Consider the following 13,461-nt stretch of genomic DNA (forward strand, 5'->3'; position numbering starts at 1 on the left):
ACAGTCCTGTCTCTGTTTGCACTGAGACATAAGACTGCACATTCTTCTCTGTCTCCAAAAATCTATAAGACTCCCATTTAACCCTGGACAGAGAGTTCCCTGTGCGACTGCTAGAAAATACTGTATATCTAAATTTAATGACCCCGCAAGGCTGTTGCTAAGGGTTACTGAGAAACACACAGACATTAGAGATCTTTAATAGAAAGATATGCCTGATTCGTCATATGCAGTCCAAGTGCCTATGTGCTGAATCATCAGATTGTTGCTAATCTGCACCATTATAGATTCTAGCAGTTTACATCTGGATTCATGTTAATGAAGCTGTGCAAAGATTTCAGTTCATATCAGGAACTGAATGCCCGGGATTTTCTGAGCTGCTCTGTGTTAAATTCATGTGACCTGCCATGAGTCTTGTGCTGGGAAACACACACACACAAAGTTGATTTAGTTTCTATATTTGTACTGGACCCGGGACAGCTGAACTGAGACATGTTAGAGCAGAGTTTTATTTGAACAGGCACTGATACACATTGCAGACTATGTACACGTTAACATTTGCCTTTTATATTTACAGCCGCTGCCCCGCGGGTAGAAACTGCTGCACTCCATCTTGATAAAACATCGCTTGTCAGCGTGTTTCGACATGAAATCAGGGTAAGATTGTGAATATTTGATGAACTGAAGTTGAATTTGCAAGGAATCAACATTAGCCATCTCCAAAATGCTTTAGCATGATTAACTTTGATTTTTGATTGAAAAGCCAATTTCATTAAAACTTAAAAACACTGAACAAAATTTAAGCTAATATGTACATCAAATGATTTTGCAGGCCCAGGATCCAGACATTTCAAGTGACATCTATCATAATTACATATATTTCTGTGTATACAGAAATACTGATTTCTTCCTTTTCATTCATGGCTTCTTATGTGCTTGCTAGCTCAGGGATGGGCAACGTCCTTGTCCAGTTTGGCTCCAATGTTCTGCTCAGGAAGTGCACTAGAAGTCGTTGATCATCTACAGATGAAGAGCAGGGCAGGGTATCACCATCACTGCTTCTTCTGTATGACACAGGCAAGCCCATTCAAAGCTCCCTGACGAAACTATTTTTTATAAAAAAAAAAAATGTAAAGTGTTTCTGATGTGGGTACAGATTTCTCGCTGGCTTGTGGGGACATGCCTTTACCTCATTCTGCTCTAAACAAATTATGGAAGTTCATGATACCACACACAATTTGTAAAGTCTGACAAACAGCTCTGGATAATGTAGCTCATTTCTTTTGACTGACCGGCTGTGACAAAGGTCAAGACCAACCTGAGTCTCGACACAAGGCCAACAGGTAGTAAGCATGAGCCCTGAGCTCCAGCCCAAACAGCTAGCGAGTCGGCACAGCAGCCAGAGCACCGTTTCACCTGCCTGAAGCACTGAGCCACCCTCTCTCTGGCTCCTCCACCTTACCCCTTCCATGGGTCTTTTGCCCTCCAAAGCTACATCATCCAGGGTAACACCCATGACCCTCACCAGGGTTCCCACTCTGGGCTTTAAGCCGTCCCCCTAACGGCAGGGGGTGGGTTCGTTATCCATGAGCACATTCCCGATGGACTTTGCATAACCATCCCACCATTGGCGATGAAGGCCGAAGGGATCGACCATACCTAGGTCTCGAACCCAGGCCCAACAGGTGGTAAATGTCAGGGGGTGATGGTCTCTGTCACCACACTGACACATAAGTTTTATAGCTTTATATTTAAATTGAAAAGGTGAGATGCTCATTCTGTGTGGGGGGTGGGGGGGGGTGTTGGGTTGTATTTTTCTGGTGAGTTCAGTGTTCAGTGGTCAAAAAGACAAGAAATATGTTGAATGCACAGACCATATTCTCTTTCTCTATCAGTAATGGGTTATGAGGGATCATATAGAGGTCATATCATAACATGGCAGACAATAAGACAATAGAGAATATGGTGAGGGCACAGCTATCTTTCCTGAACTTCATACACTTACACTCACACACACACACACACACACACACACACACACACACACACGCATACACACACACCAAACATACACGTGAACTCGTCTCTCACCCTTCCAACATCTGCTCGTTATAAATAGATTCATGTAAAACTTCAGCACTTTCAAAATATTGTTCATGACTGTTATGGTGGTGGCCTTTGTCCATGACAGATCGCTTAAGTAATCCACTTTGATAACTTGCAACACTTGGATACCAAACAAAACACCCCTACAGCTAATGCAAAGGCCCTCACAGAGACATGCACACACAATGAAAAAAAAGCAGAGATATCAAAGCATCATTAACAGTAGGTCTGCTGCATTTTACAGTAAAATACAGTAAAATATTAAAGTAACATTTTGAGATTACACAGATACTGGGGCAGTATAGGCAATGCCTAAACTCAAAACTCTCATTCCTTTGCCAGAGGGGCAGTTTACGGTATTTACTTTTCATGTTTAGTTTACAGTACATACATTACGTTTTTACACCTCTGTGGACAGGATACACCATCCTGTTCTGCTCAGTCTGCTCATGCTGATAATAATGTTATGGAAAGTAAAACTGCATATTATCATACTTAAGTAGATTTACCCTTCTATTGCTCATTGCACTTGATTATTATTATTCTGCATTGCACTAAATCGGTAACTACTTTGTTGAAACTTGTTGAAACCTTATTTACTACGCATGCTCTGTGTGAGTGGCAGTGTGGTTGCCGAGGCGGGTGGTGGGAGGGTGTGTTAAATGGGCTGCGTTGTCCTCGACTCTCTGTAGTGCCTCGGGGATTTGTCTGCTGTGTGAGGAAGCTCGCAGGACACACCTCACTGCCTTACCGCATCCCAGTAGACAGGACTCGTCCTGAGACAGATCATGTCCCACAAATGACACGGCCTGGCAAAACCTAGGCCTCCCCTCCCCCGCCTGCAGCTGGTCGTTTAGCAGACGTTTAGCACACGGTCCGGACCGTGCGGTAACCCGATCCTTAACCTGGCCGGGGCCGACGCCACACAATGTGCAAGCCCCTTGCGCTAGTGAGGTGGAACTGCATTGCCACAACCTGAACAGATGGTCTTTCTCCCGCACACTTACACACTCGCAACCTTGGCTGAGCCAACACGTCTCACACTCACACAGGCAGCGTGTCCTCCGGCATGTGGGGCACGAGGGTGAGGAGAATCCTTTGCGTTTCGGTGGTGCGACTGCACCTTCATGTCTAGAAACAAAGCAGATTCTTCAGGATTAATAGCACAGATATTGCATGTAAATATTTGCACTGTTGTCTGTTTGGTTTGGCGGTGTGTGAAAAGGGAGGTCGCACACCTTTCAGGCAGGAACAGAAGCTGTGCAGCTGCAGGGGATCAGCCCGGGGAGGAACGCTTTCAGATTATGTCTGGTGCTCAGGACGCTTCCCAAAATTTCCCTGTTTGAATTCAGCCCATTTATCATTATTCTCTTTGGCAAGCACAATGTCATCTGCTCCCAGAAGAATTATAGGATTGCACTGCAGAAGACAAACAATTTACTGGCACTTTGCCTCACTGAGCAGCACTGTCTGCCTGCCAGTAGCCATCCATTTCACTATTCACACCATGCAACACAAAATAGACACACGCAACACAGCACAATATGCTAACAACGCAAGCAGAAACTCTTAGTGCTTATGTCAGTTTTAGGTACATTGTGGAAAAGCACAGCAGACAATTTTAATGGAGAGAGAGAGAGAGAGAGAGAGAGAGAGAGAGAGAGAGAGAGAGAAACTCGAACTGTGCATAAACTGTTCATGAGAGGGCCTTCACTAAACATGAAGCTTGCTCAGTTTTTGTAAAATCATTGTTCATGTTTTAGAAAGATAAGCCCATTCTAGGGACATAAGCAGAAGTAGCAGGTTAAAGCTTAATTATGTCCACTTTTTGCATACATACAGAACTTTTAATTGATCACATTTAATGATAGCATGCAAAATATATTCAGTTGTTCTACAGCTGTGGACACATAATTGCACAATGCACACAATAACCTTCTATATACACTGACAGACCTGAAAAAATCATACAGACAGCAATTACATGCTGACTATATGTCTCAGTCTTTTTTGCAAATATGACTGTGATTGTGCCCCCAACTTTGTAAACTATTCCACTTGTAAATTTTTCAGCAGTAAAAGTGGGCAAGATGAAATACAGCACAAAGAACAAGAGGCTGCAATGGATAAAGCCAAAACAACCCCCCCGCCCCCCGTTAAAAAAAAGATGAGCGGGAGGTGAGAGGTGAGCGAGGCTTTTGGCTGTGTACTCGGTGTCGATTCCCTGTTGGTGCCCAGTGGAAATGAGCTGTGAGGAGGTGCAGCAGGCCTCCAGCCCCGCAAGGAAACAGCGGAGGGAGGGAGGGAGGGAGGGAGGCATAGTGCAGGAAGCTGTGGATGAGATGTAGGCCAGGAAGCAGGCTGACAGGCGAGGCCCACCGCACCCTCTCCCTCCTCCCACCAGTGGCCCGCACTCAGCCTGTTCCTCCACAGCCCTGCGCTCTCCCGACATTTACATTATTCAAAGATAAATGCATTGTCAATTCTGTGTCTCCACTCCCTAGATATGTGCGCTACTCCAGTCCCTCAGCAGCCAAAGGTGCTCTCACCTCCGCTGCCCACCAGACACACTACAAATGAAATCAAATGACTGCTGCTACTGAGCAGAATAATTTAACCCTGCAGAGAGACGCTGGGCCTGTGTGTGTGTGTGTGTGTGTGTGTGTGTGTGTGTGTGTGTGTGTGTGTGTGTGTGTGTGTGTGTGTGTGTGTGCGCGTGCACGCGTGCGCATGAGTGGTGCGTGTGTGTGTGCGTGTGTGTGTGTGTGCGCTTTTGTGTGCACATGTGCATGTTTGGTGTATGTATGTATGTGTGTGAGTGTGTGTGTATGTGTGTGTGTGTGTGTGTGCGTGTGTGTGTGTGTGTATGTGTGTATGTGTGTGTGTGTGTGTGTGTGTGTGTGTGTGTGTGTGTATGTGTGTGTGTGTGTGTGTGTGTGTGTGTGTGTGTGTGTGTGTGTGGAGAAATTGAGTAAATACATTGCTACAGTGTTTCCAAGAATTATTTTCCCAGATTGGACAACAAATGGTAGCTGATTTAAAGCGTGGAGTTCAGCACCACTGCCATTTTTGTCCTGTATGCACTAGGCCATCCCTTCCAAGGAGTCACAGTATTGATTTTGTTATGTCATTGAATTCCCTGTGCACTAAAGTATTGCGGTGTTGCTGGCACAAAAATGGATGATGACCAAGTACCCATTCCATATGAATTCATTGTCTATGAACTTACAGTAATTTACTGTTTTAGAGGTGTGAACTTCACAAACTTATTCATATTTTTTCCCACTATTTCAAGACATCAGTGCTGTGTGTGTGTGTGTGTGTGTGTGTGTGTGTGTGTGTGTGTGTGTGTGTGTGTGTGTGTGTGTGTGTGTGTGTGTGTGTGTCTGTGTGTCTGTGTGCCTCCACAGAGTCTATGACTCCACTGAGATTCATCTTTCCTAATGAAAGCAATCAGTTCACAGTCTTGGGACACCATAGAGACAACTGCACAGTCTCCTCAGCCATTTTGTGTGACTGTAACATATATCATAATGGAGTCTCCTCACCACCACTAATTACCCATTCAGGTCTACCAATGATGAGCCCCTTATCTCATCACAGAGGCCTTAAGTCTTCATAAGGTCCCTCTCCATAAGATCTGGGAGAGGCGAAGAGGCCTTAATGCGTATTAGAGTAATATGCGGACCCACAAACACATCGATAGTCTTTACACAAACAACTGTCACTTTCAGTGGGCGTTACGGCGGCCATTAGGCTTGGATCTTCTGTTTCTTTGAGAATTACGATCTGTGTGTGTGTGGGGGGGGGGGGGGGGGGGGCATTAAGTGTACAAGTGTTGGCTATGGATCAGTGTCTTAATAAGAGTCTTATGCCTTAGCATAAAATGTAATGTTTAAATGCTAACAGTACATGATTATAGTACAATGTGTGTTAGCTGTTCTTCAGCTCTTATTTTTAAATACTTACCTTCTGACTACAGGACCACTCTTAGTCTCAAACCCAGCAGTAATAGCAGTGCATTAAAACCATCAGCCGTGCTGCCGTGCCTGATTCCCTCATGCCAGCGCGGCAGCCACAACCATGCCATTACCATGTCCACGTAGCTGCTGTGTTAAGAGTAGTCCGCCAGGGTCCTAATAAAGTGCCAGGATGTGTATACCACCCTAATAAATACCAAACAAAGCAGTCAGTAAATGTAGCTACAAGGTAGGCTAGTGGTTTCTAATAAATCGGCTGATGAAAGTAAAGAGAACATATAAACAAATGGCATCTTTAAACCCTTACTCTGTATTTTAACACACACCTTATACACAAAACATTTTAAATGCACGCCCTCCACATTTTTTCAAAATTTTAATGAACACTCAAAAACTTGAGATTTTCTGTATATTTCTTTAAAGTAAAAAGGGGTGTGTGTGTATTGCAGCTAGAGCTTTGATATGTGGTAACAGTTCAGGTGCTAGAGTGTGTAAGTAATATTGTAGTATTATGTTTGACCGTGCAGGACCTGGGTGCAGGATGTATAGGTTTTGTAGTGTGTTGGTGTCTGGAAGGGAGGATTTGTTCTAGAACTGGTAGCCACCTGACTAGGCCAGTGAGTATGATAAAGATATCTTTAGGTGAGTGTTTCACAGAAATGCTCTCGTATGCTTAAAGTGTCTCCGGCTCATGATAAGTTGTTTAATTACCCATTTTAAAACTCACGTTCCTGAAGGGAGTGTTAACTTTAAAACCCAAACTCGTGAATGGAGCTGTCCTCTAACCATTTTTCATATCTAATGGTCACAGGCTACTTTACTGGAATAATGTGTCTGGGATTACAAATGAAAAGCACAGGGAACCATTATTTATCCTGTGGACAGATTAAATTCCAAACCCTGCTACTGTAATAGGCACACTTGTAGCTTTACATAAATTAGAGAACTAATTATATTAGATACTATTTTAAACAAAATAACATGTTTCTCATAATCCATAGTTGCGATTTAGAGTAAGGCCAGGTTCATTTTCTAGAATGATCCATTTCTCAGTATGGTGGAGGGCTAATTTGATGTTGTACTGTAAAACCCGGAGAGACTGGATCCCTCTCAACACAGGGCACAGCACTGTAGGAGATAAATGAAGACGCATTTTATTCCGTCATAATTTCCCTGGGAAAATGCTATAAAGGATGTCCATATGGATATGAGTGAGGGAGCGAGAGACGTGTGAGGTATTTGTGCGCAGAGCGGTATAGACATCGCTGCAGTAATTGATGGCAGCTTTCCCCCGCGATCAGTTTGTCTGTCAGTTTGGCGGAGGTGGTGGGAGCAGGATGGGGCGAGTCTCTGAGAGAGGGAGCCGCCGCATCACGCTTGCTGGGTTAAATCTCCTAATGATAAGTATAAATCATCAACCACCGCGGAGCCACCGGTACGTTCAGAAGGTGTTGTGCATCTGGAAAGAAAATGAGAGGAATGTCAAATGCAGTACAATGAAAAATCCCCCCCCCCCTTTTTTTGAACATGATGCTAATATAATACTAGTAATACTTTTGAAGTATAATGTTGGAAGATGTTAACGGAGAAGTCAGGAAAATTAAAAAAACCGGTGTTAGAACTGTAACGCAGAAATACACTAGAGCACTTGTACATCTTATCAGTTTAAACATTTTCTTTTCCTGAGTATATCCTAAATCTGAGTATAGGCTAATCATTTGGGTTATATGTGATATACAGCATTAGAAGCACATGAAAGTAGTCTTGATTCCCATAAAGTCCTGATACAACTGATTCCAACACACAAAGAGCTTGATAATTACCTGATGAACTAGATCATGTATATGGAGGACAAAGAAATGTCGCAACAGTGCAGGACAGACAGTGAGAACCCACAGCATAAACCGTACGGCTCCATCTAAACCGTGCTCAGATTTCTGTTAGTACAAATCCATCCGTGCTGGAGTTTCTTCTGAATTTTACATTTATTTTTATTATTATTTTTTTTAATCAACCCACCCCCTCATATAAATGTGTATATGTGTGAGGCCTTCATTGCCTGGCAGAACTATTCCTTGGTTGTTTATAGGTTGTTCATAGAAAGTTCAATGGAAAAGTTTTTTTTTTTCTTTTAGCTGCTACTAGACTAAAATTAAATTGGTACACAGTTTTCACATTAGTGCAAGAAGCACAAACTTAAACTGTTTTTACAAGTTAATATGTATTGTAAAGTTAATCTTCCTATGGCTTTGATGTTTGGATCATACTTCATCCTAGTAGGGAAAGTCATTATCCCTGAATAAAGGTGAGAGGTGGCCAAAGATAGTGCTTTCTATTAGCTATTAGCCTCACCTTAGGGAGTTTGGTGTTCACCACATTAGCCACTAATGGAGATCCACATATAGAACGTGGTACACTTGTTTTAAATTGCAAGGGGAAATAAAAGATGCAAAGCTTGCGTTTTTTCAGTGTTTTACATTGATGTTTTGCTAATCTATACTGGTAATAATATTAAATAAAGGACAAAATATCTTCTTCTGCTTATATGAAGTTTGATTGCCAAGCTGCGTGAGTTTGATAGTGATACATAAAATAACTACTGTAGCCATCTACAACCATTTCATAGTTTAATTATATAGTTATGCTGTTAAAAAGAAATAATAATGTTAGGGCTTGAAAACAAATATTAATGCAATCCACTGTGCTTTAGTGTGATAGTATGTGTCCATATTAGTGTCATAAAGTGTTTCTTTCTTAACTTACACGTTGTGGTGAACAATAAATATGATAATTCCAGGTTTACTTAGTTGCATTTATTATAACTATGAACTTAATCCAGACCATGTTAAGATTTTTTTTGCTTAAAGGAGAGTAGGTCATTTCATCTACGAGTTGAAATATTTGCCTTAAAACTCTGATCTTTCCTGATATACCAGTTAGAAAAGAAATAAGTACTTATAAGGTTATGTAGCTTTAATCTTTCAGTTTTTAAAGGCACTGAAAATTACATCTGAGGCACCTTGCTTTGACCACTGAACACCAAAGGTTTTCCAAAAAGGCACAGTTACTGACGCAGTAATAATTTAACAGTACATATTAATATCAATCAATTAATTTAAAAATAGTGCAAGCAAACAATGATCAGAAAAGCTTCTGCTTGACAGCAGAAACGTGCGAAGTGAATTTAATATAGAGGCACTTTCATCTCGCCAGTGCAAGAAGCGAAACAGGCGAGCAAGGTGGTGTGCTCGCGGCGGAGATCGAGTCCAGACTGGTGGGGCTGACTAGCGCGAGGCCCTCTCTCGCTCTCTCTTCTTTTGCTTCATTCTTCTGTTCTGGAACCAGATCTTCACCTGCGTCTCACTCAGGCGTAGGGCATTCGCAATCTCGGCTCTTCTGTACCTGGTGACGTATTTGTTAAAGTGAAATTCTTTCTCCAATTCTGTCAACTGTTTGGTAGTGAAATTTGTGCGAGCTGTTGTAGCAACCTCGGTAAATCCACAAGCTAATGAACAACCTGTAAAAGTGTAAACATATTTAAAACCTTTAAAACATGTACCATACGTGAGATCAACTACATCTGAGAATATTTTAACATCAGGTTTTCATCCAGAAAAACTTACTTTTGGTTCCTTTTCTTTTAATTTTCATCCAGTCGAATGTGTTAACTACACCTTCTGTGTCCTCTGACCAGGATGCGGCTTTTAAACAACTCCCTTGAGACGGAGTAGAACTTTGGTGACTGTCGTAACCGAGTGAAGTTTTTCCGTTTTCTTTGTACAGATGTTCTTCGCCTGTGCTGTGGAAAAAAGACTCCGTGGGGTAGAACGACGCGCTTCCCGAGTACACCGGGCTCCTGAACGGAGTAGGCACATTTTCGTCCTCAGCTTCCGTGCAGTATCCACAGGATCCTTCATAACTGACTGCGGAACCTGAGAAACACACCCCGGACCCACTCGATGTAAGATGGATGTTAGTGACATGGTCCACACTACCTGTCGCTAGTTTCCTTTGGGTCTCTCTCTGGTACGGCAAAGGCACAGCCTTATGCTCCTCCTGACAGAATTTAGCTTTCAGAGTCATGTCTTCGCCTGAATAATAGCCTGAATACGAGGACATTACTTCTAAATGGTCAGTTTAAAGGGTGAATGATTGCCAGTGCTACTAGTCTTCATGACTCACTGTACTTTAAGGCTCAACATGTAAATAATGCCCACAACCACAAGAGGCGTGGTCTCGCCCTACTGACCAATCAGGAGCACAGATGTGTAGCCTGCTTTCTGGTCGCGGGCAGACCCTGCACACTGGGTCTGGACCGAAGCACTAAAGATTATTATGTTTTACAACCTTTTGTGCACCGCTCGTGCATTTTGCTTTTCGAGATCTACCTTTTTATAGTTTATGTAAATACGTGATAATGAAATTGATTATTTTCTTGTTATTTAGAATAAGAATTAGAATTCGAATTATAATATCAGCCTTTATTTGTTGACGTCACATATATGTGAGCAAAAAATAAATAAATAAAGTTAACGTAAGCCCATTTACCCACAAGTAACTTTGAGTCGGCTGCTATTTGGATATTGTTCTAAACTGACTCGCAAACCTACTAGGAGCTGTCTTGCCTCGGGGCCTCTGTACTATATTAACAGCTCGTTAAATGGGCTAGTGAAATTAAAACACACTAAAATACACGAGCTCTTCTGTTAAAAGGGAGTGAGGGAAGTAATGCTTTGTTCACGCTATGCAGAGTCGCATTTTCAGCGCTCATGCAATAGGCCTACTTACACTCCGCAGTCTAGTCTGGTGTTTATCTGTGGTCGCTTAGAACTTGAAACCTGACTGGAAATAAGAAACATCCTGTTAACATTTGTAACAACCCTGTATATATCATAAAACGCGTGTTGACTCTGAGCTCTACGTTTTGTTTCTATATTTGTTTAGATTGTTGGGTTTGAGAGGAAAATGGACGCGCTGGCGTCTGGCAGTGTCCTCATAGAAGAAACTGCTGTCGAGGAAAATTGTGCACAATCAGTGATTGATGAGCGCAAGCTGCGTAATACTCTAGACAGCTGGAGTAACTGACTCTCTATTTTTTGCAACCTTTCTTGCACTGTTCCAGTGACATGAGACTGGGGCTATGTTGATACATTACAAATATTTTTAAGGTTACAAATTAGGCAATGCGATTTCAGCTATCCAGTAAAAACAACGCCTTGGACGACCATCTTACAACAAAGACAGTGTATAAGCCGTTAAGCGATCCAACTAGACTATGTAGTGGGGTTGTCTGTATCACACTATGACAAAGAACCGAGATGTAGAAAAATATTATTGGCAAAACGTAATGTATGACATGGAACTGGTCGGGCTAAATTATTTCTATGTCGTTTGGTTCAACCTATAAAAATAAACCTGCCATTTAGGGCTATAGGCTTTTAAGTACCAACAGCAGTGTACTTCCAAAATGTACTGCGATACTTAAGATGTCGAGCAATGGCTTCCAGTCATTTCCAGTTCTTTATAATGGGCCTTTAGATGCTTTAGTATATCCTCCTCTTTAGTTCTCTGACGCACAAGTTGGTCATGGCCGTTTTCAACCTCTCACGTAGAGGCCTTGTAGTTATTCTTTTAAGTTAGAAGTAGCGTATAGAGTATTATACGTCATGATAATATATGAATACATATGCTTCGGAGAGGATGGATTGATATGATATGCAGTATGCTATGATTGTAGATTGATTGTACATGAGTAAGTTCAAACTATATATATATATATATATATATATATATATATAGATAGATAGATAGATAGATAGATAGATAGATAGATAGATAGATAGATAGATAGATAGATAGAGAGAGAGAGAGAGAGAGAGAGAGAGAGAGAGAGAGAGAGAGAGATTTCTGTAGTATGTAGTTGCATGGATGTAGTAGCATGATTATTTCTAACTGTATGTAATTCTCCAGCAGACCTCCTTAATTTTGCCTTCTATTTTGAAGATTACCTTTAAAAGCCTGGCTTCTCAGCAGTAAAGGCCCAACTTCTCGGGGTTCAGAACAGCAATAACAATAAAATCATGACTAAATCACGTTCATCTGGGTTTTTTCTTTCTTTCATTACTAGCCTCCGTAATGTAACGATGATTTCTTGCATTAAGTTAACGGCTTGCTCTCTCCTTTCAGCTGTGCGAAGATAAAACAACCCTCAAATTGAATCAACTTAGATATATTCTTTATCACTGGCCTTGGTTTTCATTTCTGGTGACCCACAGTGCGCTCAGTATGTGTTGTTTCGTATGGAGACAGCACTGAGATTAGGGATTGGGTTTAGAGACCTCAAATGTCCTCTTCTGACTATTCGTCACCTTTTTATGTAACCTAAAATTCCGTAGGTTTCACATATACGCAATGTCGTCATTTCATTGTCTCTGTCTGGTGTGTAACAAGTAGCTGTGTTCTCTCTCGATGTCAGAGAGTTAGCAGGGTAATTTTCCAAGCCTGCGTTATCTGGGTGAGGGAATTTAGAGCAAATAGCCGAACCGCCAATTCATTATAATGATGGAGGAAAACGGCTGCTATTAATGCGCATCGACCAAATCGGTACAACCGTGGGAAACTGAAAATTAGCCAAAAATCAGCAATTTTAGAAAACGATCCTTCAAAAAGATCCTTCTTCACAATCCGGAATTCTTGTTTTCCTTCTATAGACTGAGGCGAAAGGCTGTGTGCCGTATTAGTATTGTGCAGTAACAATTGTCTGTCAAGTCTAACTGTAACGTCTAAACACGTAATGCTTTTCAGATATTGCATCCTTGACTTGGATTTTAAACATACAGAGATTGTGAATGTGGAGCACCTACCCTTTGCAGAGAAACCCAATGCGCGTCTCGTCACCGGAGAGCTGCTTTAAAAATGTCCCCCGTCCTCTCATTTATGCTTCAGCTATACCTCAAGCATGCTGTCACGTTGTCTTTCTCAGGACAAAGTTTGGCCTCTCACAGTTTGAAATGTGTTTCTAGAGTTGAAAATGCAAAAGCTTTGTTCATAAGGAGGTGGAATCAGTGGCGAGGCTGAAAGCGAGGAGTTTTTGATTAATGAGCTTTGAAATGCCTCGCCAGGGGGAAGCGGGCGAGCGAGCTATTCAGTTCGAGGAGGCTTGCATGTCGAGCTAGCACTGGGCAGCAGTGCTACTAGCCACAGCGCGATTTATTACCGCAGTTCATGGTGAAGTTAGAAAAATACAAACATAGAAGTACTTGTTGAGTAGTACTCGTAGATGAGCTATGTGAGTTACTATGGAGACGAATTTACAAACCCTGAAGGGCGCAGGAACTGATGTTAGAAGATAGGGAAAATTACATGTTGATGTTTATAT

At 41.9% G+C, this 13,461-nt stretch overlaps 1 protein-coding gene across 3 annotated transcripts; it reads right to left on the reverse strand.

Moving 5' to 3' along the window:
• Positions 1 to 8,844: 8,844 nt before the first annotated feature.
• LOC113582336 (homeobox protein Hox-D1) lies at positions 8,845 to 13,070 on the reverse strand. Of its 3 annotated transcripts, XR_004775733.1 has the most exons (3): positions 12,947 to 13,070; positions 9,707 to 10,015; positions 8,845 to 9,600 (listed from the first exon to the last, which is right to left on the reverse strand). XR_004775733.1 is itself a non-coding variant. In XM_027018058.2 (2 exons), exons 1-2 carry the CDS (start codon positions 10,200 to 10,202, stop codon positions 9,448 to 9,450), a joined length of 534 nt encoding a protein of 177 aa, XP_026873859.1. In that variant the 5' UTR covers positions 10,203 to 10,275; the 3' UTR covers positions 8,845 to 9,447. The 3 variants fall into 3 exon arrangements, 2 of the variants coding, with proteins under 2 accessions (XP_026873859.1, XP_026873858.1); XM_027018058.2 differs by lacking the exon at positions 12,947 to 13,070 and having other exon boundaries at positions 8,845 to 9,485; positions 9,707 to 10,275; XM_027018057.2 differs by lacking the exon at positions 12,947 to 13,070 and having other exon boundaries at positions 9,707 to 10,275.
• Between the last annotated feature and the right edge of the window lie 391 nt (positions 13,071 to 13,461).

Source organism: Electrophorus electricus, chromosome 2, assembly GCF_013358815.1.
Source record: "Electrophorus electricus isolate fEleEle1 chromosome 2, fEleEle1.pri, whole genome shotgun sequence".
NCBI lineage: Eukaryota > Metazoa > Chordata > Actinopteri > Gymnotiformes > Gymnotidae > Electrophorus > Electrophorus electricus.

Bases quoted from the DNA above. Each gene is read 5' to 3' on its own strand.
- LOC113582336 (XM_027018057.2), bottom strand. From the start codon at position 10,202: ATGTCCTCGTATTCAGGCTATTATTCAGGCGAAGACATGACTCTGAAA. The intron at 9,601-9,706 runs GTAAGTTTTTCT...ACACTTTTACAG, and splicing joins TAAAAGAAAAGGAACCAAAA to GTTGTTCATTAGCTTGTGGA.